The following is a 24996-nucleotide window of genomic DNA, read 5'->3' as shown; positions in this document are numbered from 1 at the left end:
TAGACGGCATGCATGCTTCTAATAGGTCACACGGTGAAGATGTGCGAGACCATTTAAGAAAATTCTTAACACGTAGCCTTCCTTTTTCTTTTTTAATTTAAACTCATGATTTATTAAATGAGGCACGACACAAATGTTTTTCATGTACCACCACTCCATTAAACTTATCATGAATAATTTCTCCCTTGCAATAATGTAAAAAGCCAGAGTTATGGTGGTATGCACGTGGGCTATCTGGGCTGGCGTGGGCAGGCGCCCACACCTGCCCCACGCTGGCTCCGCCACTGCGGCGTCAAAATTTTATAAAAGTTGCTGCCCCACGCTGGCTCCGCCACTGCGGCGTCAAAATTTTATAAAAGTTGCTGGCCATTCCAACAAAAACTTTTCTGGTGCTGCCATTGATTGCCAGCACTAATCCAAATTTCTGTTTCCCTTGACGTAGCACACATGGAAGAACACAGTGTTTCTATAGTGATTAGTATACAATCAAATTCAGACTCCCGATTCGTTCTGCAAAGAAATCGACCAATTAATCCATTTAAACAAATCAGCAAAGAGGGCATTCCAAAACGAGAATAATATAGAAGGTTTACGACTAACGTCACCCAACACAGCTACAACAGCAAAATGACACATTTATCTTTATTACAGCAAACTCAAGGCCTGATTTCAACTTTAGAAATCAAAAACTCGTTCTCTAAATGATAAATGCTACAAACAAATGGATGGCTGAGGGTAGATTCGGCCAGTGATCATTTGCCAACCGATTCCAGAGAATTTGTCAAACTGGAATGGCAGGCTTCAGGAGAGCAAGTGCTTTTTCAATCTTGTCCATGGCAGCCTGCAGTGTCGACAGAGATGCAGCATATGAAATTCTGATGCAATTATCGTCTCCAAAAGCCTCTCCAGGAACAAGCGCAACCTGCAATGAGGCAAGTAGGACCAGGTTGTGGAAAAAGAATTTCATAATACATACTAGTGACTAAGAGTTTATCGGCCATACTTGTGCTTTGTCAAGCAGAAATCTGCAAAGAGAGTCAGAACCATCAATCACACCAAAGCCTTCAACCTCTGAACCATAGTACGAGCTGAAGTCTGGGAAAATATAAAAGGCACCCTGCAAACACAGTATAGTGAGCTAATACATCTGCAAAGTCTGTTCCCATAACAGCAACGATTCTGCTGCCACACAACCACACCCTTCGCTGCTTCTTTTAAACAGTCAGACACTAGTGGTGTACTGAGTATAGCGTGACACTAACATGCAAGATAGCTCGGAGGAAAATCTGGCATATATTTAATTTTTACAAAATTTAGTAAGATGACCCAATTTCATTTCTTTTCCTTTGTGGTAATAATTTCCATAAACAAAAGCTTCTGGTTTAGTTTGGAAACCACAAAAGATAATGCATCCCTAACACTTGCTCTTGGAGACATTTCTGTACCAATGACAAAAGATTGGCAATAAACAAGTGGAAGGGAAACACACACACACACACACATATATATATATATTAGACCTAAAAGTAAGGTGTGCAAAGATGAAGGGCTGCATCACAACCAAAGTGTAGAACTGAACTGGAAGTCAGACCATATAGTAAGATAGAACACTGGCAAGTGGTGAGCATAATGGCATGTAATATATCCTCAATTCCCAACTTTATGCATTTGAAGAAGTTTAACCAAAGGACTTTTTAAAAGTGTAATCTAAAGAGTAAAAATATGTTTGCCCACGTCCCTTCAACAGGACAAGATGAAAGGAATGAAAATATCTCGACAGAATAAAACATTAAGGTACTTGAATGATGTTACTGAATCTTGCACTTAAAATTCTTCTTAGAAATGCCTACAGATGAGCCAAAAGATGAGCTCGATGAAGATTAAACAAAAATGGCAGCTCTACCTGTGGCACTGAGAGCTTGACACCATCCAGTGCTCTGAGCCTCTTAACAAGAAAGTCCCTCCTTTCCTGAAATGCTTGTACCATTACAGATACAGCCTCACCTCCTCTGAATCCCATACCTAATGCTGCAAGTGCTGCCTTCTGGGAAATGCTGCTGGCACCAGAAGTAAACTACAGCACCACAAATAATGAAGCCACAAAATTTAAGCCTTGCTAATACAGTTGTGGAAATTTTATGACAAGAAAAGGTTACCTGACTCTGGATCTTACTACAAGCTGTGACAAACTTCTTTGGCCCAGCAAGATAACCAAGCCGCCACCCTGTCATTGCAAAGGCCTACAAGTGCAAATAGAGTGAAAGCTTAATTGTTATCAGTTATCACATTACATGCATGATACAGCTTAGATAGAAGTCTGCAGGGTAGGAATTGAATTAAATCCATGTTTATCATGTTTGTGCCCATATCATAATCGCAAATATTCTTTTGGGCAATTTCATAGAAGAGTTTCTCTCGCGGAGTCTTTCTTTTTCCAAGATTTGGCTTTTCTTGGAAAATATTAAATATCAGGAAAATCAGAAATTTTAAACTTTAAAAATGGGAAGAACAAAAACAAAAGTTATGAGAAAAAGGTTTTCCGGTATTGTTTGCAAAAATATATAAAAAAATATAAAAGGGTCATTTTTTAAAATATGAGAGAAAAAAATATGCTTAAAAAAAGAGAAAAAGGGACTTTTTAAAAAAAACTCAAGAAAATATTGGAAACGTGTGTGGATACATCATGACATTTTAGCTTTTGGCAAAAATCAGGATGTCTTTACAATCTGGCATCACAATAGAGATAGTAGAGGGATGTTTTCAAAAACATTGGACATATGGTGTGGCTCCATACCGTTTATAACAAAGTTAAATCCATACTTATGCAACTTACATCGATCAAACAATTCATCCTACCTATGTCACACGGGTACTCCTCTTAAGGAGGAGTACCCATATGGTACGGGTACGGGTACGGCCCTGGTTACCCGGGATCATTTTTGTCCATTTTTGGACTCAGTCAACTTTGACCAAGTCCAAAGTTGTCCAGTTTTTTAGTTGAAAATTAAAAATCCCCCTCTTTTCTTGTTTCCTTTTTCACTCTAAACCTTTGTTGTACATAGTTCCTCACAACTTTTCATTTAAAATCTTCCATACAATGTTTCGAAAATTCATTCCTTCTCTATAACTTGTCTCTTCGATAATAGTGTGAGCCATAACCATAGCGATGTCAATATATCTTAAAAGCATGACCTGTTGCTCCTTCTAATCTTGATGATGCGACGGAGAATCAAGAAAGCTGATATATTTGTATGTTAATTACTTCCATATTGTGTTTTGTGAATATGTTATTCATTTTGAAATTTTTTGACACACACACACACACACACATATATATATATATATATGTGTGTGTGTATGTGTGTGTCCGCGTGTGTGTACGGCCGTACCCCCGCACCCAGATTTTTTGAAAATGGTCCGTACCCGTACCCGCACCAGTACCCGTACCTATGTGACATAGCCTACCACATGCCCCTTCTGAAAAATCTTCAACGTACTATGCAGTGATAAAAAGTGCAGTCATTATGACACACCAAAGGTATACTAGGGCAAGAAAATACGATTCTCTCTCTCTCTCTCTCACACACACACACATGTGCACACACACTCTTACATGCACATGTAATAGCTAATCTGCAAAATGCAACAGAACCAGATAGTTGAAGGCGTTCTTGTCAGATATTACCTTGGAAAACCCGTTTACAGTTAAAGTTCTCTCCCACATATCAGGCAAGGAAGCAAAACTTGTAAACTGAGCTGGTTCATATGTAATCCGCTCATATATCTCATCAGAAAGCACCTGAAAGCAGGAACATGCAATTAACTTATAGTAATATGCAACTACAGACCAGCACTACAAGCTATTCAGTGTGAATCTGCGTTTTGGAAAATTACCAGTAACCGAGGATGCGTTGCGACTATTCTCGCTATTGCTTCTAGCAGTTTCTTTGGATAAACAGATCCAGTGGGATTAGAAGGAGAACACAAAATCAACAATCTTGACTTTTCAGTGAGTTTTGATGCCAGAACATCTGGATCCAAAAGGAAGTCATTTGATATGGGTGTTGGAATTATTACTGGAGTGGCATCAGCTAATCTAGCCATTTCTGGGTAGCTGACCCAGAAAGGTGCGGGTATTATAACCTGAATACAGCAGTTGGAAACCATCTTAGTTAGCAAACGAGTAAATTTCATGAAGGTTTGAAATGAACATGAAGAATCCTGAACTTCAGGAAACCATAAGGTGATGGCAACAAAATTGGAAATGAAGATTAAAAAGTAGAGTTTAGAAATGGATTACCCAAAATTACTGTGAAAAGATGGACATTCCCCTTTATCACAGAAAGTTTGACTTGTTGTTTGTGTGGATAGAATGCTGCTTTTTTATTTCCATAACAAGTTGTTCAAGCCTTCGAACATGGGTTTTCTAGCTACTCTAGGCCGCTCCATAATCAATGGTTTGCCAATTACTCTTGTGCAAATGCATCTTATAGTTTAAGAAAGGAAACACAAAGATCATTTGGCTCATAACAATTCACCAGCTGTTACATAGGTGTGGATTTGGATGCAGATGTGGGTACTGGTGTCGCATTTTTTAAAAATATTCAGATTATGGGTACGGCACCCATATGCACATATAATATGCAGATAGGGTATGTTAATATCAAAAACATAAAAAGAAAACAAACACACAAAGATTTAAAAATTTATGGTAGTAAGTTGAGTACATGTCCATAACTCATTCAACAGCTTGAATGCAAGTCAAGTATGATGTACATGGGCATTATGCTGTCAAAGGCTTGCCTAGGCCATAATGTTTAGCTGGTCGTCTAGGTTAGTGGTTCCTAGGTGACCTACTGTTAACACATCAGCACAGAAGTTCATTGGATCTAAAATCAATTCTACATCCAGCTGTTGTCCAGTTGATGCTAGATTATTGGCAGTTTATGTTGCATATATTTGACAAACGACTGCTTCATTTCAGTTATTTTTCATCCACTCCATACAAGTACAGATATTAGGATTCACATCTTTATCATTGAGAAGAAAACCCATCGACCAATGTTATCCGTATCGTACGATACGAACGCGTATCATACGATACGTATCGTCTGTATCAAGTTGAACGATACGGTACACAATAAATTTGCGATACGCGTACGTATCACACGCGTATCGCCCGTATCGTGCGATACGGGCACCGTATCGTACGATACGGGAGAAAACATAAAATTCCTTATTTTTTAAAAGTTTAAACACTCCTCCCTCTCTCTCTTCTTCTATTTAAAGACTCCAATAGACATAGGAGGGAGAGATTTTGCCTATTTTCATAAAAATTAAGAGATTTTGCCTATTTTCATAAAAATTAACCGAGGATTCATCAATTTGGGAGATATCATCGTTGAATCATGAAAGATGATGACTATATGTTTGAACTTATAAAATTGTGATGTAATCTAAGTCCTAAAACTCCAAGTCTTAAGACTCTAAGTCCTAAAATTTTATAAAATTTTCAAGTTTAAAATTCTGATGGATGCTTATTATGTTAATTTGAATATTTGATTTCTTATTTTTGAATGTGTTGTTGATAGTATACACATGAATGTTCCTTATGTATGATGATCTTTTTTATATTTGAATACATTTTTTATTTTTCTTGATTTCTGATTTTTTGTTCATTTTTTTCAGATTTTTAAGGATTTTTGTCTATTTTTTCTGATTTTTAAATATTTTTTAAAATTAAAAAAATTAATTTTACGATACGTTACGATACGGCGTATAGGTTGGCCCGACCGATACGCGATACGCTACGCCTTTTATAACATTGCCATCGACACCCCAACATCATCTTCCTTGATCTTTCTGCTGCAGAATATTATGGTGAGTATTTTCAAATTCTGATGTTCTATCAGAGCTAGGCTGAACTTAGGGCTGCAGTTCTCCAAGCTTTATTCTCCTCAACTCTTCATCTGTTTTTTCCTTGAATCACATCCCTCTTAAAAGTTAAAACTTCTTTTCTTTCATCTTTTATCCTATCTGATTTCTAAAAGAAATTCGGCTTCTCTCAAAACACAACCCAAAATTTCTGCATATTGACCTTCTTGACTGAAACATAGTTGGAGTATCTTAGATCTCTTAGTTTCTCATAATATTTCATCCTATGTCACACGGGTACTCCTCCGAGTACCCGCACGGTACGGGTATGGTACCGGTACGCCCGTGGGTACGCCAATAATTCGGTCAACGCGTACCGTCAACGTACCTGGGTTCAAATCGGTCCACTTTTGGACTCGGTCAACTTTGACCGAGTCCAAAGATGTCCATTTTTTATTTTAATGATTTAAGTTTTTAACTTTTAAAAATTACCTAACGTTAAATTGGTCGAAGAAAACCCTAAACCCCTCGACATCTTCTTCCTTCTACGCATTTCACGAACGAGAGGAAGCATCTGGGGCGACCGGCGACTTGGGTGGACGAACGGCGGCGACGTCGGACTGTATTTGCTTCTGTTTGCCGATTTCTTCTATTTTCTGTCAATGCGCTCTTCTTTCCATTTGTCTAGTGCCGGCAGACGTCGTTTCCACCGGCGAGATCTTCACTTCTTAAAGCACGTAGTTCAGTTTTTCGTCATTTCCTCATCTGTTTTGGAGATGCTATAAACGCCGCCTCCGTTCCTGTCCTGTATAAGATTTGTTCTCATATGCATCTGACATTCTGGTATTGCTTGTTTTATGAGTGTTATTTACAGCATGTTCAATAGAAATTTTGTTTCCTTTTGTGCGTTATTTATAGCGTGTTCAATTTTGGGGAAATTTTGCCAAAGTTATTCTGTAAAAATCGTCACTGTTTGGGACTTTGGGGATGTTTAGTGAGTTTTCACTGTAAATTCATGTTGTTCCTATGGAATTAGATAATGCCTTTGTTTTGACTTTCAAAACAAAAGGGTGGCTAATAGTGACTGATTCAGTGATTCTGTAAAAATCTTGACATATATACATGTGTGTGTACGGCCGTACCCCCGTACCTAAGTTTTTTGTAAATGATTTGTACCCGTACCCGCACCGGCACCCGTACCCGCACCCGTACCCACACCCATACCCGTCCGTACCTATGTGACATATAGATTTCATCTATCCGTTTCAGTTTTTTACCTGTTCTAGTCTGAGTTTGAGCCTCTTGTATTCAATGTTGTTTTTTGCAGTCTCTCTTCACACTTCAATCTGTTTTTAATGTCTGACATATGCACCATTTGGCGCCCGAAGAGTAGGATTTTCTTTCATAATCAGCACCAAGAACTGCTGAAAATCCATTGGTACATCCATTTTGAAGAAAAGCTTTTTATAACCAGCATTCAAGCTACTGAAAATCAGCACTGAATCAAATCAGCCAAACTGGACAACAAACTCAGACTAATGTGATGCCCAAAAATAGAAAAAGGGGAAAAAGGTGTTCCATTTATTGGATAAGCAATTATCCTCAATTGTGCTAATTATTCCTTTCCTAATCAATGCTGATTCAGATCACGTTTTCCCTTTAATTTGTGCTCTGAGCTTCATCTGCTTACTAATGGTGTCTATACCATATGACTGTTTAGCAAGGAAAGTATAGAATAAATTTAGTCAAACCTTCCCTCAAATTTCGGAGGTGTAAACATTGTATATTCAAACCTAGTGTCTCACATGCGCAGATGTGTCTGAAGGAAGGGTGGAGTGTGAAGCCGGCTAAGTGGATAAGTGCTCTAGTTCTAGGGAAGGAACCGAAGCTGCTATTAGGTCGGTTCGGATCTGTCAGACTGGAAGCTCGAGCCTAGTGTGGGAGTGGGCAGGGTTGTAATAATAATATATGTATATGATGGCGTACAAATATATGTTTTGATGTATATTACATGTATTCACTAATAACTAATTAAAAGAAAGAGTAATCAGCGGCTAATCTGCTAACTCTCCACTTACATTAATTTTCTCTTGAGATTTGGTTTTGATGGTGTCCTGCTGTGTCTAGAGGTGGCCTAGGTGCTATTCTCATTGAGTTTAAGCCTGAATAGGTTCTGTTTGCTGATTTTGTTTTTGTTCATTTTATCTTATTTTGTTGCTTAAGGTCATTACCAGCACATAGCATAGTTGGCGGCTGGACATGTCGTCTGTAGTATAGATTTTCTTTCGAGTTTGGTGGTTCTACTTCATGATTTGTAGTCTTTGTTATAAGTCTTATTCTCCAGCATATAAATATGAAATTAATGATTGATTTATAATTGTATTGCTCTGGAGTTATCGCATAGGGGTTAGATTTTAGATCTCAATGTGAAACCAGGTAAAGTTTGCTGGTAGGCATCTTGGCTGCTTAAATTTTTTTATGTTCAGTTTACAATTATGGCATGAATTTCACGAAACATTAGTTGAGTTAATCATGAGTCTAATCCAATGCAGGCATTTTTATTAGTTAATACTTTGCACACTATAAATCTTAATAAGCATGCTCATAGTAGTGTATATAGTGTAGTGGGTTTCATTACGAAGTTTGCATGTGGCCAACATTTCCAACGTATTCTGGCCATCCTCCATGGCTGGTGACATCTGGTTTGGCAAGTCTACACATTGCTGTAGGAGAAATTTTCCACATTTGTTATGTTCCAAATTCTAGTTTAGTTTAGAAAAGTATCTCAATGGGGTCGTGTGGTGTTTGGTTGCACTTGCACTTGCATTTTAGTTAAGCTTGCATGCATCTTGTACATTAGCCAAGATTATTTTGATTAGTTTTTATTTTTCTTTTACTAATACTCAAGGAGCTGCCTTAGTTGTGCATCTACCAGAGCTTCCTTCTAGATGACATCTAGCATGGTCTAGATAGGATTTACTTGCCAGGGTTTTGGATATGGGAAAACTAAATCAATTGAGTATTTGATTTCATGAGAAAGAAATTTTAGCAAGTCGAAACTAAGGGTGGGCATCTGACCGAGCGTGGGCTAGCTATTCGACCCATGGGCAGCACATCAAGGCCACGACTTGGCCCAATATGCACCTTTAAACCATCTATCTCTGGATTTTTTTTACTTTGTTCTTTCTCTCTCTCTTCCTCAACGAGATGCAGCAGCCGGTCCCTTTTACAACTATCATCCATCTTTGATAAGTATGCTCTCTCATAAAACAGAAACTTCAATGGGTTGCCGAGAGTTTTTGAGAAATTAGAAAAGAAAATGTTGTTGGTTTTGAATAAGGGTAGGCATCAGACTGGGTATCTGACCAGCATAAAATTGACAGTCGAGCCCCACCTGATAGTTAAGTAGCCAAGCTTCATTTGCAAACAAGGGCTTTGGGCCTACCCAAGTCTGGCTTTATCAAGCCTTGAGCCAGCTCGGCCCAAGCTGATGCCTAGCCCCAATGAAAATTCCGACTTTCTAGAAAAGTCAGCATAATTAATAGGAGAGTTGAGGCTGGCTGGTTTAGATAGATTTTACTAATTCCATTTAGGAAAATAATTTTAATTGATTTAGGAGAATTAATAATATTTAATTAGGTTTTGACCTTAATATCTAATGGTAGGTGCCACCTACGTTTGGGCCCCACTAGTGGCTAATATGGCCTCCATGTCGAAACACCCTAGGGCCTACCCAATCAAGCTGGAATTCTACCCATTTTCCTGTCTTAATCATTAGGATCACCTTACTAACTAAATAAGATCCTAACATAGATCGTATCCTATCATCTCATCTCATATATATAGCATTTTAGTTAGATATTAACAATAGCATGTGTCTAGGTCTAATGTCATCCTGCATTGTCATCATGTAACATATAGGTTAGCATGCCACATGTGGTGATGGCCATTCCACGTCATCCATTGTCACCATCCATCATAGTATTAATGCAAATCATACATCTCATGTCAAATCATATGCTTCATTCATATATTCATATCATATAATAGTAAGTTCAGATACATCATACATATTAAATATACATAACATACTCCTAACATGTGATCGTAACACGAAATGTCATGGTACCATGTCATATGCATAACATCATCCATCCATCATGATATTGACACATCATACATATATATATAACATATGTTGAAATCAAAAAGTTTATTTTTAAGTATGGTAGTTTTATGACTATTTAAAAGTTAAGAGTCCCCTTTTGTCATTTTACAATTTTAGATGTCTTACTTATGTAACAGCCACAGTCGTGCCCTAATCTCTCTTTAAGTAGAGATTAGGGCACGATATGAAGAAGGATCTCTTTTTTCCGTATCTCTCTCTCGTTCCTTCCTTCCTCCATCGTGTAACATGGTATCAGAGAGAGTTCCCCATGGACCTGTCTGACTCCAGCTGTAGGTTGCCTTCCCCTCTCCAGCCCTCCTCTGTTCCTCTTCCTCATCATCTCTTTATTCTGCCATGATCTGCCGTGGGTATCAGTTTGCCCTAAGGGGCTGTATCGTATGGGAGATCAGGGATCTAATCACTGCCATGACATGATTAGTGGTGATTAGATGCCCTAGATCTGGTTGTTGCAAGGTCTGAAGATCGTTGGAGATATGAAGACACATTTTTCAAAGTTGGAGTGATGGTTGCAGTCAAAGGCAGTCGTTGCAGTCAAAGGCAGACTTCTTTTCCTGATCTCGTGATGGTTGCAGCCAAAGGCAGACTTCTTCTTTCTCTGATCTCGTGACTTCTTCAGAAACTTATGCTGTGGACACTAGGGTTTGATGTTCTCTATCTCTAGTAATTATTTCTGTGGTACAATTATGAAGTTGAAGGCATGTCGTGGTGGTGATAAAGTTGAAGGTATGTAGTCTGGTGAAGTGTGCGTGAAGGAAGTTTGTGCATGTTTGCTGTTCTGTAACTGAGTTTGCCGAAATCTGCGTGAAGGAGGATTGTGCACATCCGGTGTTTTGTTTCCTAAAGTCTGCGTGAAGGAAAGCATAGTTATTTTCTATGGATTATTGTTGTGCACGTGATATGACTGATTCTACTTTGTCTGCATGACAGACTGATTTTAAATAAGACTGCTTTTTAGCCTCACAGGCTTCAGCTTCCACAGCTTTGACTGATCGAGCCTTCTCAGCAAGTACATCCACGCTTGATTTAGGTATTTCTTGGATTATTGATTCAGGAGCATCGAGACATTTTTGCAGTAGGCCTGGGTTTTTCATTACGTTACATAGATTTCCTCAGCCACGTCATGTCCAAATTGCAGATGGTAGAATGTCACCCATATTGGGTTATGGAGATGTGAAGCTTTCTCAGTCTATGACTATTCCGCATGTTTTATATGCCCCTGAATTTCCATCTCATTTGCTCTCTGTCAAACAGTTGACTACTGATTTACGCTGTCGCATTATTTTTTACCATGGTTCATGCTCATTTCAGAACTTGCAAATTGAAAAGATGATTGGTGGCGGCTATGAGAAAGGGGCGTCAACATCCTATCGACTCCTATGGGTCTTGCTGCTACCTCCTCTACATCAGAGTCTACATTCTTCCAGTGGCATCTCAGGCTTGGTCATCCTTCAGCGCCCAAGCTCTGTTCTATCCTACCTAATCTTTCAGTCCCAGAGTCTTTTCAGTGTCAGGCTTGTCAACTTGGCAAGCACACTCGTAGTAGTTTTCCTTCGAGTCTTAGTCTTTCAAGTCAATGGTTATTTGATCTTCTCCATGTTGATGTGTGGGGGCCTAGCAGGGTTGCTAGCCGAGCTAAGTTTAGGTATTTTCTGGTCGTTGTTGATGATTACTCTCGAGTCAGTTGGATATTCCTTTTGAAGAAAATGTTTGAAGTAATTTGTATTCTCAAAAACTTGATTATTGAAATAAAAACTCAGTTTGGTTCTGTGGTTAAGTGTATTCGCACTGATAATGCTCTCGAGTTCAAATCATCTATCTTAATGACCTTTTATGCCGAAAATGGTCTCTCCTCAACTTACATGCCCTCATACTTCACAACAGAATGGAGTCGTCGAACGAAAACATAGGCAACTTCTAACAATTGCCCGTACCCTAATGCTTCATAATCATGTACCTGCATACTTGTAGGGTGATGCCATACTCATGGCTTGTTACCTAACAAATTGTTTACCTTCATCCTCTATTAAGAACAAAGTACCTATTAAACTTGTGTATCCCAATCGAAGCTTATTTCTTGTTGCACCTAAAGTGTTTGGGTGTACCTGTTTTGTTCACATTCTTGGGCCTAAACGTGATAAACTTTCTGCTCAAGCCATTAAGTGTGTGTTTGTTGGCTATCCTAGAAACCAAAAATGGTACAAGTGCTTTGACCCGGTAACTCAAAAATAGTATATCAGTGCGGATGTCACTTTTTTCGAGTCTCAGTCCTACTTTAGTCCTACTTCTGTGTCATCTGAGATGCCATGTCCTATTCCTCCTGTCCCGTTGCTATCTTTTCCTTCTCCTACTCTGACTATGAATAGGTTCCAGGACCCTCTGTTGGTCTACACTCGGCGACCGGACCCCTCTCATGGTCGACCATCAGACTCTTCTTAGGATGTGAGCTCCACTGAAGTAAGTATACCTGATGTTGATCCTTCACAGGACAGGTATAGCTGGCGTTACACCAACTGGTTGAGACAAACTAATAGCTAGACGACTAAGTCTGTTGTATGCATAAGAGAGATCAGGAATTTCACTCCTAGTGAGCATCTAATCCTTAGCAGCGGCATACTCAGGAGAGAGACCAGCAAGAAACTTTGCAACCATGGTAGGTTCAAAGTGTGACTTATAACAAGATTTGCACGGAGGGCACAAGAATTTCAGATGTTCATAGGTAGCTTTAACTGTTGCAAAGTATTGTGATAAATCACGATTTCCCTATTGGAGGTTGTGCAATTCTTCTTCAACTTGAAGGATTTTACTTACATTTTTATCTTGTGAATATGTCTGCCTAAGAAATTCCCACATTTCCTTCGCAGTAGTATATTAAGTAATAGTAGAAGCAATTTGTGGTTGAACACTGTTTATAATCCAAGACATAACCATGTTGTCATCCTCTTCCCAGGTCATGTACTTCCCTGACTTGTCAATAGGTTCATCCTCTTCAATTATGTGCCTCTTTCGATGTCCTTTGACTGACAACATAAAGGACCTCGACCACAGTTCATAGTTGTGTCCATCTAATTTAACAGTAGATCCATAGGAGAAGGGGATTTCCAGCTCCTTTATGGTCATTGCCACCCTCTGATTTGTTGTTCTCAACCATAATGAACCACAGCAGGAATTAAGAACAAGAATACCACGATAAAATTGTGCAGCAACTAGGGCACACAAAAAAAATCAGTCTTATTTAAAATCAGTCAGTCATGCAGACAAAGTAGAATCAGTCATATCACGTGCACAACAATAATCCATAGAAAATAACTATGCTTTCCTTCACGCAGACTTCAGGAAACAAAACACTAGACGTGCACAATCCTCCTTCACGCAGATTTCGGCAAACTCAGTTACAGAACAGCAAACATGCACAAACTTCCTTCACGCACACTTCACCAGACTACATACCTTCAACTTTATCACCACCATGACATGCCTTCAACTTCATAATTGTACCACAGAAATAATTACTAGAGATAGAGAACATCAAACCCTAGTGTCCACAGCATAAGTTTCTGAAGAAGTCACGAGATCAGAGAAAGAAGAAGTCTGCCTTTGGCTACAACCATCACGAGATCAAGAAAAGAAGTCTGCCTTTGACTGCAACGACTGCCTTTGACTGCAACCATCACTCCAACTTTGAAAAATGTGTCTTCATATCTCCAACGATCTTCAGACCTTGCAACAACCAGATCTAGGGCATCTAATCACCACTAATCATGTCATGGCAGTGATTAGATCACTGATCTCCCATACGATACAGCCCCTTAGGGCAAACTGCTACCCACGGCAGATCATGGCAGAATAAAGAGATGATGAGGAAGAGGAACAGAGGAGGGCAGGAGAGGGGAAGGCAACCTACAACTGGAGTCAAACAGGTCCATAGGGAACTCTCTCTGATACCATGTTACACGATGGAGGAAGGAAGGAACGAGAGAGAGAGAGAGAGAGAGAGAGAGAGACGGAAAAAAAGAGATCCTTCTTCATATCGTGCCCTAATCTCTACTTAAAGAGAGATTAAGGCACGGCTGTGGCTGTTACATAAGTAAGACATCTAAAATTGTAAAATGACAAAAGGGGACTCTAAAATTTTAAATAGTCATAAAACTACCATACTTAAAAATAAACTTTTTGATTTCAACATATGTTATATATATATATATATGTATGATGTGTCAATATCATGATGGATGGATGATGTTATGCATATGACATGGTACCATGACATTTCGTGTTACGATCACATGCTAGGAGTATGTTATGTATATGTAATATGTATGATGTATCTGAACTTACTATTATATGATATGAATATATGAATGAAGCATATGATTTGACATGAGATGTATGATTTGCATTAATACTATGATGGATGGTGACAATGGATGACATGGAATGGCCATCACCACATGTGGCATGCTAACCTATATGTTACATGATGACAATGCATGATGACATTAGACCTAGACACATGCTATTGTTAATATCTAACTAAAATGCTATATATATGAGATGAGATGATAGGATACGATCTATGTTAGGATCTTATTTAGTTAGTAAGGTGATCCTAATGATTAAGACAGGAAAATGGGTAGAATTCCAGCTTGATTGGGTAGGCCCTAGGGTGTTTCGACATGGAGGCCATATTAGCCACTAGTGGGGCCCAAACGTAGGTGGCACCTACCATTAGATATTAAGGTCAAAACCCTAATTAAATATTATTAATTCTCCTAAATCAATTAAAATTATTTTCCTAAATGGAATTAGTAAAATCTATCTAAACCAGCCAGCCTCAACTCTCCTATTAATTATGCTGACTTTTCTAGAAAGTCGGAATTTCCATTGGGGCTAGGCATCAGCTTGGTCCGAGCTGGCTCAAGGCTTGATAAAGCCCGACTTGGGTAGGCCCAAAGCCCTTGTTTGCAAATGAAGCTTGGCTACTTAATTATCAGGTGGGGCTCGACTGTCAACTTCATGCTGGTCAGATACCCAGTCTGATGCCCACCCTTATTCAAAACCAACAACATTTTCTTTTCTAATTTCTCAAAAACTCTCGGCAACCCATTGAAGTTTCTGTTTTATGAGAGAGAGCATACTTATCAAAGATGGATGATAGTTGTAAAAGGGAGCCGGCTGCTGCATCTCGTTGAGGAAGAGAGAGAGAAAGAACAAAGTAAAAAAAATCCAGAGATAGATGGTTTAAAGGTGCATATTGGGCCAAGTCGTGGCCTTGATGTGCTGCCCATGGGTCGAATAGCTAGCCCACGCTCGGTCAGATGCCCACCCTTAGTTTCGACTTGCTAAAATTTCTTTCTCATGAAATCAAATACTCAATTGATTTAGTTTTCCCATATCCAAAACCCTGGCAAGTAAATCCTATCTAGACCATGCTAGATGTCATCTAGAAGGAAGCTCTGGTAGATGCACAACTAAGGCAGCTCCTTGAGTATTAGTAAAAGAAAAATAAAAACTAATCAAAATAATCTTGGCTAATGTACAAGATGCATGCAAGCTTAACTAAAATGCAAGTGCAAGTGCAACCAAACACCACACGACCCCATTGAGATACTTTTCTAAAAGCACAAACCTATTGTTTTCGAAACATTACTTATCTAAACTAGAATTTGGAACATAACAAATGTGGAAAATTTCTCCTACAGAAATGTGTAGACTTGCCAAACCAGATGTCACCAGCCATGGAGGATGGCCAGAATACGTTGGAAATGCTGGCCACATGCAAACTTCGTAATGAAACCCACTACATTATATACACTACTATGAGCATGCTTATTAAGATTTATAGTGTGCAAAGTATTAACTAATAAAAATGCCTGCATTGGATTAGACTCATGATTAACTCAACTAATGCTTCCTGAAATTCATGCCATAATTGTAAACTGAACATAAAAAAATTTAAACAGCCAAGATGCCTACCAGCAAACTTTACCTGGTTTCACATTGAGATCTAAAATCTAACCCCTATGCGATAACTCCAGAGCAATACAATTATAAATCAATCATTAATTTCATATTTATATGCTGGAGGATAAGACTTATAACAAAGACTACAAATCATGAAGTAGAACCACCAAACTCGAAAGAAAATCTATACTACAGACAACATGTCCAGCCGCCAACTATGCTATGTGCTGGTAATGACCTTAAGCAACAAAATAAGATAAAATGAACACAAATAAAATCAGCAAACAGAACCTATTCAGGCTTAAACTCAATGAGAATAGCACCTAGGCCACCTCTAGACAAAGCAGGACACCATCAAAACCAAATCTCAACAGAAAATTAATGTAAGAAGTGGAGAGTTAGCAGATTAGCCGCTGACTACTCTTTCTTTTAATTAGTTATTAGTGAATACATGTAATATACATCAAAACATATATTTGTACGCCATCATATACATATGTTATTATTACAACCCTGCCCACTCCCACACTAGGCTCGAGCTTCCAGTCTGACAGATCCGAACCGACCTAATAGCAGCTTCGGTTCCTTCCCTAGAACTAGAGCACTTATCCACTTAGCCGGCTTCACACTCCACCCTTCCTTCAGACACATCTGCGCATGTGAGACACTAGGTTTGAATATACAATGTTTACACCTCCGAAATTTGAGGGAAGGTTTGACTAAATTTATTCTATACTTTCCTTGCTAAACAGTCATATGGTATAGACACCATTAGTAAGCAGATGAAGCTCAGAGCACAAATTAAAGGGAAAACGTGATCTGAATCAGCATTGATAAGGAAAGGAATAATTAGCACAAGGAAGGATAATTGCTTATCCAATAAATGGAACACCTTTTTCCCCTTTTTCTATTTTTGGGCATCACATTAGTCTGAGTTTGTTGTCCAGTTTGGCTGATTTGATTCAGTGCTGATTTTCAGTAGCTTGAATGCTGGTTATAAAAAGCTTTTCAGCAAAATGGATGTACCAATGGATTTTCAGCAGTTCTTGGTGCTGATTATGAAAGAAAATCCTACTCTTCGGGCGCCAAATGGTGTATATGTCAGACATTAAAAACAGATGTGAATAGATTGAAGTGTGAAGAGAGACTGCAAAAAACAGCATTGAATGCAAGAGGCTCAAACTCAGACTAGAACAGGTAAAAAACTGAAACGGATAGATGAAATCTATATGTCACATAGGTACGGGTATGGGTGCAGGTACGGGTGCCGGTGCGAGTACGGGTACAAATCATTTACAAAAAACTTAGGTACGGGGGTACGGCCGTACACACACATGTATATATGTCAAGATTTTTACAGAATCACTGAATCAGTCACTATTAGCCACCCTTTTGTTTTGAAAGTCAAAACAAAGGCATTATCTAATTCCACAGGAACAACATGAATTTACAGTGAAAACTCACTAAACATCCCCAAAGTCCCAAACAGTGACGATTTTTACAGAATAACTTTGGCAAAATTTCCCCAAAATTGAACACGCTGTAAATAACGCACAAAAGGAAACAAAATTTCTATTGAACATGCTGTAAATAACACGCATAAAAGAACCGCCTCAACCAATGAGAAAACAAGCAATACCAGAATGTCATATGCATATGAGAACAAATCTTATACAGGAAAAAGCAGGAACGGAAGCGGCGTTTATAGCATCTCCAAGACAGATGAGGAAATGACGAAAAACTGAACTACGTGCTTTAAGAAGTGAAGATCTCACCGGTGGAAATGACGTTTGCCGGCACTAGACAAATGGAAAGAAGAGCGCATTGATAGAAAATAGAAGAAATCGGCAAACGGAAGCAAATACCGTCCGACGTCGCCGCCGTTCGTCCACCCAACTAGATGGTCGCTGCCGTTCGTCCACCCAAGTCGCCGGTCGCCGTACGTTGTCGTCGGTCGCCACCGTTCGTCCACCCAAGTCGCTGGTCGCCCCAGATGCTTCCTCTCGTTCGTGAAATGGGTAGAAGGAAGAAGATGTCGAGGGGTTTAGGGTTTTCTTCGACCAATTTAACGTTAGGTAATTTTTAAAAGTTAAGAACTTAAAATCGTTAAAATAAAAAATGGACATCTTTGGACTCGGTCAAAGTTGACCGAGTCCAAAAGTGCACCGATTTGAACCTGGGTACGTTGACCGTACCCGGTACGCGTTGACCGAATTATTGGCGTACCCATGGGCGTACCGGTACCGTACCCGTACCGTGCGGGTACCGTGTGACATAGTTTGAGATCCACTCTGCTTATAGTGATTTATGAATATTTGAATTATTTTTTAAGTTCATACTAACAAGTCTTTAAAGAATATGATTGATATAAGATTGTCAAATATGTGTTTGTGGTGTATGATGATTATTAGGTGTTATGACCCAATGTTATATGTATTGCACGATATAGACACGTAACATACAATATCACCTATATAATATGCTTATGATACATATCTTTCTTGTGTATCCTCTGTGTATCGACCATATCATATGACATGTGTCGTATAGGTCGGCATGCATCTTAGTTGTATGGGATATATTGTACGATATGACCAACACACCTAGGATACACACGAAAGATGTGTATAATATGCATATTGTATAGGTCATATTGACCTATATGACATGCATCAGACAATATGGCCGATACTCCCAGTACTATATGATGTGGTGCTAAGTTGAAAAAGGGTCTGACACCCTTTATTTTGACTTCCCTTCTAAAACCACCTCTCCCCTTCATTTCCAACACTGCTAAGAGCTTCAGGAGAAGGTTTTGCCAGTTTTTTATGAAATCACCAATAAATTGATTTGATGGAGAAACTGCTGGTTTGAAAGGATATTTGCTCGTGAGAGACCTATTTGTGCTTGGAAAAAGAGGGCTTTTGCATTTCTTATTAATCATAAACATATTTTCAATTCTAATTTGATGGTGTTGTGACATAACATAAAACACTATAAACTTTATACATATTAAGTTATTCTTAATCTATTGTTGACATGTTATGACATGAATAATGAGTCATCAATGTTCATTACGTAGAATGAGCTTTTTTTTACATAGAACATATTTTTCATTATTTCCTGATTATTTCCGAATTTTTCTCCATTTTTTTATTATTTTATTAATTAAAAATTTATGACATGTTTACAATACATCATGATACGTTACAATACAACATATAGGTTGGCCAAACCGATACATGATATGATATGCTGCATACGCCTTTTACAACATTGAACGACATGATTAGGTACATTAGGACTTCAAGAAATGTTATTTTTAGTGAAAAAAATTCTTGCTTTGATATTTCACTAGTTCCCATCAAGATTGTGTTCATGCTAGTGAAGTTTACTTCCATGCACGAATGCGGACTTGTTTGTTGGCACTGCAAGGTATTATGAGGAAGACTGTGGACAGATGCCACCTTCACAGCTTGAGTAATGCTATTGATGCATATCATGATCAAGGCAACATTCACATCCCTAAGGAAATTTAGAAATTCATAGGCAAGGTGTATGTGAGAAGAGGAACAAAGCCACAAAGTATGCTCAGCACCAGCACTAAGTCAGAAAACCAACCAAGAGTGAGACAAAATGAGAGACAAATATCCAATTTGTAGACGAATTTTTTGACATGGATTTTCAATTAATTTTATGACAGGTTGGAAACCAAGACAAGCTTATAAATTTTCATTAGGCCAACAAATCCACAAGTGGGTTGACGCAGTACATGAAAAAATTGAAGTATTGCAATGAGTGCTAAAAATGGGAGGTTCTAGCAAGCCCCTTCAACAAAAGTGTTGTTAGATCCCAATGGATTTACAAAAGAAAATACTGGCTTGATTGTAGCATTGGAAGGTATAAAGCGAGACTTATGGCAAAGAGGTTTACTCGAGAAAGCATATGGACAAAATTATGACCAGAATTTTAGTTTGGTGATTACAAGCGATAATACATGAGGTGAAATGAAAGATCCCTGAGCAAAAGATTTTAAATGAAAGACTTAGGAGATTTGAGATATTTTGTTATAGTTGGATTAGAAGTAATGATGGTTTGACCTTGAATCAACACAAATACACACTCAACTAGTTAAGATAGAAATGAAGGAGCTATTGGCTACCCCAAGCGTGTTACATCAAATGTTGAGTATTTGAGATGGAGACTTGTATAATTATCCAAAAAAATGCCGCAACATTGTTGAGATGCTTCAGTACTTTAGCTGTACTAGGTCATACATTGTTTGCTATGTGAATCAAGTATCCCAATTTATGCAACAGCTACTACATTCAAGAACAATGGATACAAGAGAATTTTAAGGCATTTGAAACATACTATGAGGATGGACTTTGATATCAAAGGAATAAGACATTTAAAGGAGTTCAAGAAGTAATTGCCTATACATATGCAGATTAGGTAGGATTCTGATGAAAGAGCTATCTCAGGATATTTCATATTCTTCAAAATTTGTTGTCTTATAGAAGAAACCGAAAAATTTGTGGCTAGGTCAAGCACAGAGGCTGAATGCAAGTCCACGGCTACAATCACAACTAAGGCAACAAGGAATTGACACTTGTAATCGTGCCAGCAGATTCCAAAGTCACCCTTATTACATGATATTCAAAGTGCACTAAATATATGTATCAATACAATTCACCACAATAGGATCAAACACATTGAGATAGATCAACATTACACATAAGGATGAAGATAGAAATGAACTACTTTATACATGTGACTATATATAAAACACTAAGTGTCGCATTTTATTAGTCTATATATTTTCTATTTCTTTTGTTTTTGTTGGGAGTACCCCACTTATAGCGCCTAGTGCAACCTAGGTGTTCCTAGGCTCTAGTAGTGTCACAAAATCACAAGATTTTCGAAAGTCACACAATATTTATAAGAAAATTATAAAACAAAAAAACAGGAAAAATCGAAAGATTTTCAGATTTTATTGCGATTTTTTAGTATTTTTCATTTTTAGAAATTTTTAATGTTTTTTTACAATTTTTTATTTTTTTTAAAATTGTCAAGATTTTCTCGAGAAGAAAAAAACTTTGCTGAAAATACGCGAGAGAAACCTCACTAATATTTTCCCAAAAATGATATTTTGACAATGGGCTCTAGGCTCTCTACTCATTGATATTTTTAAAAATATAACATAAGCACGATTGAATGCTACGAAGAACACATACACCTGCACCAGTACCCAATGCAAGTGCAACATTGTTGCAGAAACTGCCCTAAAAGCTAGTCACACAGGTCCGCCAAAAATGGCGGTGCACCCGAGTCAACTCGGGTGTGGGTGCAGCCCAACATGGCACCTAACTTGATCGGGTGCAGCTAACCGCACCCGCTCTTTTTTTCCTTTTTTTCTTCTCCTGCCTTTTCTCTCTTCATTTTTCCATCTTTTCTCCCTCCTCCACCCATTTAATTTAATAAAACTTATAATTTTGTATGACATTAAGAAAACCTTGATAAAAAATTTAAAAATATAGACAAAATTACCTATATAACAGATTATATATATATATATGTGTGTGTGTGTGTGTGTGTCGCTGCAACCGCACCTAAATTTTTTTTTTTTGGAACTTGCCACATCGCGCACCCACACCTGGACCCCACACCCATGTGACATAGCTTAAAAGAATCTTTGTTACATGGCTCACCAGTTTCATCACTTCATGTTGGACAAATGAGAGTCAGTCAAACTTGAGATGGGTTGGCCTTAAGGACATGATCTACCAGAATCTTTAGTAGGTATGGCCATCTAGGTTTACCATTGAATGAATTTGATCTGACACAACAATCAAGAAGAACAATTTAGGCTGCATCATAGACCAGGTGCACAGAATATCCTAGATAGGTCACCATGCCTTGATGGGGCCTCCAACTGGAACAATGATATGCCATCAACAGTAGAGTAACCTTTTTATTTATGTATATCTCCCTGCAGGCTGTTCATGTCCTATTTGTTTAGATGTCCTGCTGGATTTACTATCCAATCTAGAATATTCATTATCCAGACTGAAGCTCGTCAATAGACCTATATTAAATAACACCAACATGACACATAGGAGTATGCATTCATCCAATGAAACTGGGGCCATAACGAGATGACGATAAAAATGCAGATAAAACTTACCTTGCATCTCACATCTTGCGGTGCTCTCTCTTGCATTCCTCTCTTGTTTTTCTCACTCCCTCTTCTCTCTCTATCAACCTCTTGGAACAGCCCGGTACCCTTTTCAAAAGGATGACTCCTTTTAAAAAGGGGTGTTAGAAAGGAAAGGGTATTGCTGTATTGGTATATTTTATAGACCCTTTTTAGAAGGACAACAGAAAGTGTCTTGAAAAAACCATACCTGGACGCCATATCATTGTGTTAAAACAATTAAAAAACAGTTAAATAACTAAATTTAAGTAACTAGTGTTAATTAATTATATAAAAATTTGTATTTATATATATATATATATATATATATATATACACACACACACTCTCTCAGCACAGCCACACCCAAATGTTTTTTTAAAAATTGCTGCACCCACAGCCGCACTCGACGCAGCTGTGTGACATAGGCATACTTCTATAAACGTATGACTTCCTAAGGGGAAATGATTCTCCAAATTTCATCTCTAATGATGTAATTTTGTTTCATGGAAGAGAAAGTACATTGACATCTTGTAGGACACACTAATACGAAGATCAACTGTAGCAAATAATGAAGCAACTAAAAAATGTAAACTATGGTGGGTTGAACATGCTTAACACGTTTTAGCTCAAACTTATGTAATGCTGGGAGCATAGCCTAGAAATTTTGTCCATGTTATGCACACATCAACATACTACGTCAAAGAAACTCTGGGCTCTACTACTTTCAGTTTTTGAAACTTAGATGATGTGAGAATGGTTTGTAGGAAGGCACAAGTAACATATTACATGAGTGTGCTTTTGCGCTATGCATGAGACTCTGAAGATGCACGTATATATCTGCTTCAGTCTTTCATATTTTCATTACTACGACAGTCTAACGTTTCCCAATTACCTCATCTCCTGGTGCACAAAGAGCAAGTGTAGCTTGCACGATGCCTTGTTTGGCTCCATTGCTGATCAGAATCTCATCCGGAGAATAAGAGATCCCATTCTCCTCTGTAACATGAACAAGGAAAGCAAGAAGAAAAACATCCAATTATAAAGCAGGTTGCCGAAGAGGCAGAATACAAGCCTTGAATTTCAGTTCATCGAACACAGACAGACTAAAACCAACCCTTGAGCTTATTGCAAATTGCCATCCGAAGCTCCATCGTACCAGCATTTGGAGTATACCTAGTGAAGCCTTCACGAATAGCCTGAATTCCGGCCTACCCATTTGGCAACTAAACATCAAAACTTAAACCTCGAACCGCGTGCAGATATAGCCAGTAACAGACAGCATAGATAAGCTGAAAAGTAAAAACAGATCGAGAATATACTTCTGCTATCGGTCGGGGTGTGTCGAAATCAGGTTCTCCAGCAGCTAACCGAATAACCGGCACTCCTGCCCGTATGAGGGCAGCTGCTTGGTCGGTTATAACTATCGTTTTCGAAGGCTTTACTGCATTGACCCTCGGGCTCAAGGTGTCGAACTGTACCGAGTCGGTGGAGCTGGTGCGATCTGCTCTTATGAATGCTGCCAGTCGGTCTGGCTCTGGTTTTCTTTCAATCCATCTTATTAAAGAAAAGAACAAAAGGGAAACGTAAGATTAGGAGATAGATCTAAGAAACGCAGCAGAGAAACCAATATATGGATCTTCAAAGATACTGTGCTTAACATGTAATAACTGTTCGAATGGAATACCTCGAGTTTATCCCACAGGAAGAAGAAGAAGAGGAAGAAGACTACTATTTCTACTTCTATTTCTCCCGCTTAAATTTTTCTCAAGGTTACACAAGAAAGGATTGCATCTGTATCAGTAGACTACCATTAATTTTAAGATTACCAAGACAATATATTCTTAAATTCAACAATTTTTTGGGTACTCGGCGATAGAAAGAAAAGAGAGACATTTTAAAAAAAAAAAAATCCAAGAAAACCGGAAACTCGCCTAGGAGAGAAAGTGCAGAAATGGGAGCGCCACGACAATGGAGAACACGAAGAACCTTTCCCGGCCTTCATATTCTGAGAAGAGAAAGAAGAAGACGAAGAAGGACAGAAAAGAGATTTGGGATAAGAGGAGGACGAAGGGTAGCAAGATGCACAGAGCGAGAGGGATGCCTCCATGGCGAAACTGCAGATTCACCACCCACCACGAGAGAGAGTCAGAAGAACTGGAACAGCAATTTCCACGGGAAAAGGAGTTGGTGGGAGACGAAAAAAAGGGAGAAGCCCAAAGCGGCAGTTGGTAGACCTTGGAGGGTTGGTAGAACTTGGTAGGTGGCCACAGCCAGCCCTCTACCGAGAGAGGAGGAGAAGGAGGGTACATGCGCGAACCGGGGTCTCCATGAGTGCTATGTGCATAAACCCCGCATCGCCGTCCACCAAATCGAATCGGTATCGCTCCAAACCGATTCAGCGGGGTTGTTGAAGGGTGTAAATTCTCCTCTCTCGGTAGAGGGCTGGCTGTGGCCACCTACCAAGCCTTATACAAACGTAAGCCAAGCTGCAAATAACATTAGTAGATCCACCAGCGGGAAAGAGAACAGCCTCTTTCGAGTTTAGTAAAGCAAGGGTGTGTTCTGGATACGTAGACCCATCCTCTTGGGAAGCGAGTTGTATACACCTCATGGTACACAAAAATTTCATGTATGTGATGATGCCACGTGGTGACCAAATGTTTTGGGATTCGATAAAACATAAACTAAATGATTATGTCAGCTTATATATATAGGTCGCTATGACCAATATACCTATACACCTCATCGTATACGATAATTTCATGTGCAGGTA

General features: G+C 38.7%; 1 protein-coding gene across 2 annotated transcripts; it reads right to left on the bottom strand.

Annotated features, from left to right (window-relative positions):
• Nucleotides 1-562: 562 nt before the first annotated feature.
• Nucleotides 563-24542, bottom strand: LOC116262782 (bifunctional aspartate aminotransferase and glutamate/aspartate-prephenate aminotransferase). Of its 2 annotated transcripts, XM_031642277.2 has the most exons (10): nt 24155-24540; nt 23543-23777; nt 23338-23431; nt 23116-23219; nt 3895-4143; nt 3686-3799; nt 2157-2240; nt 1904-2074; nt 1004-1117; nt 563-922 (listed from the first exon to the last, which is right to left on the bottom strand). In XM_031642277.2, exons 1-10 carry the CDS (start codon nt 24328-24330, stop codon nt 782-784), a joined length of 1482 nt encoding a protein of 493 aa, XP_031498137.1. In that variant the 5' UTR covers nt 24331-24540; the 3' UTR covers nt 563-781. The 2 variants fall into 2 exon arrangements, with proteins under 2 accessions (XP_031498137.1, XP_049936065.1); XM_050080108.1 differs by lacking the exon at nt 3895-4143 and having other exon boundaries at nt 24155-24542.
• Nucleotides 24543-24996: the final 454 nt, after the last annotated feature.

The sequence above is a fragment of the Nymphaea colorata genome, chromosome 10 (assembly GCF_008831285.2).
Source record: "Nymphaea colorata isolate Beijing-Zhang1983 chromosome 10, ASM883128v2, whole genome shotgun sequence".
In the NCBI taxonomy this organism is placed as follows: domain Eukaryota; kingdom Viridiplantae; phylum Streptophyta; class Magnoliopsida; order Nymphaeales; family Nymphaeaceae; genus Nymphaea; species Nymphaea colorata.
This window is presented reverse-complemented; position numbering and strand designations above follow the sequence as displayed.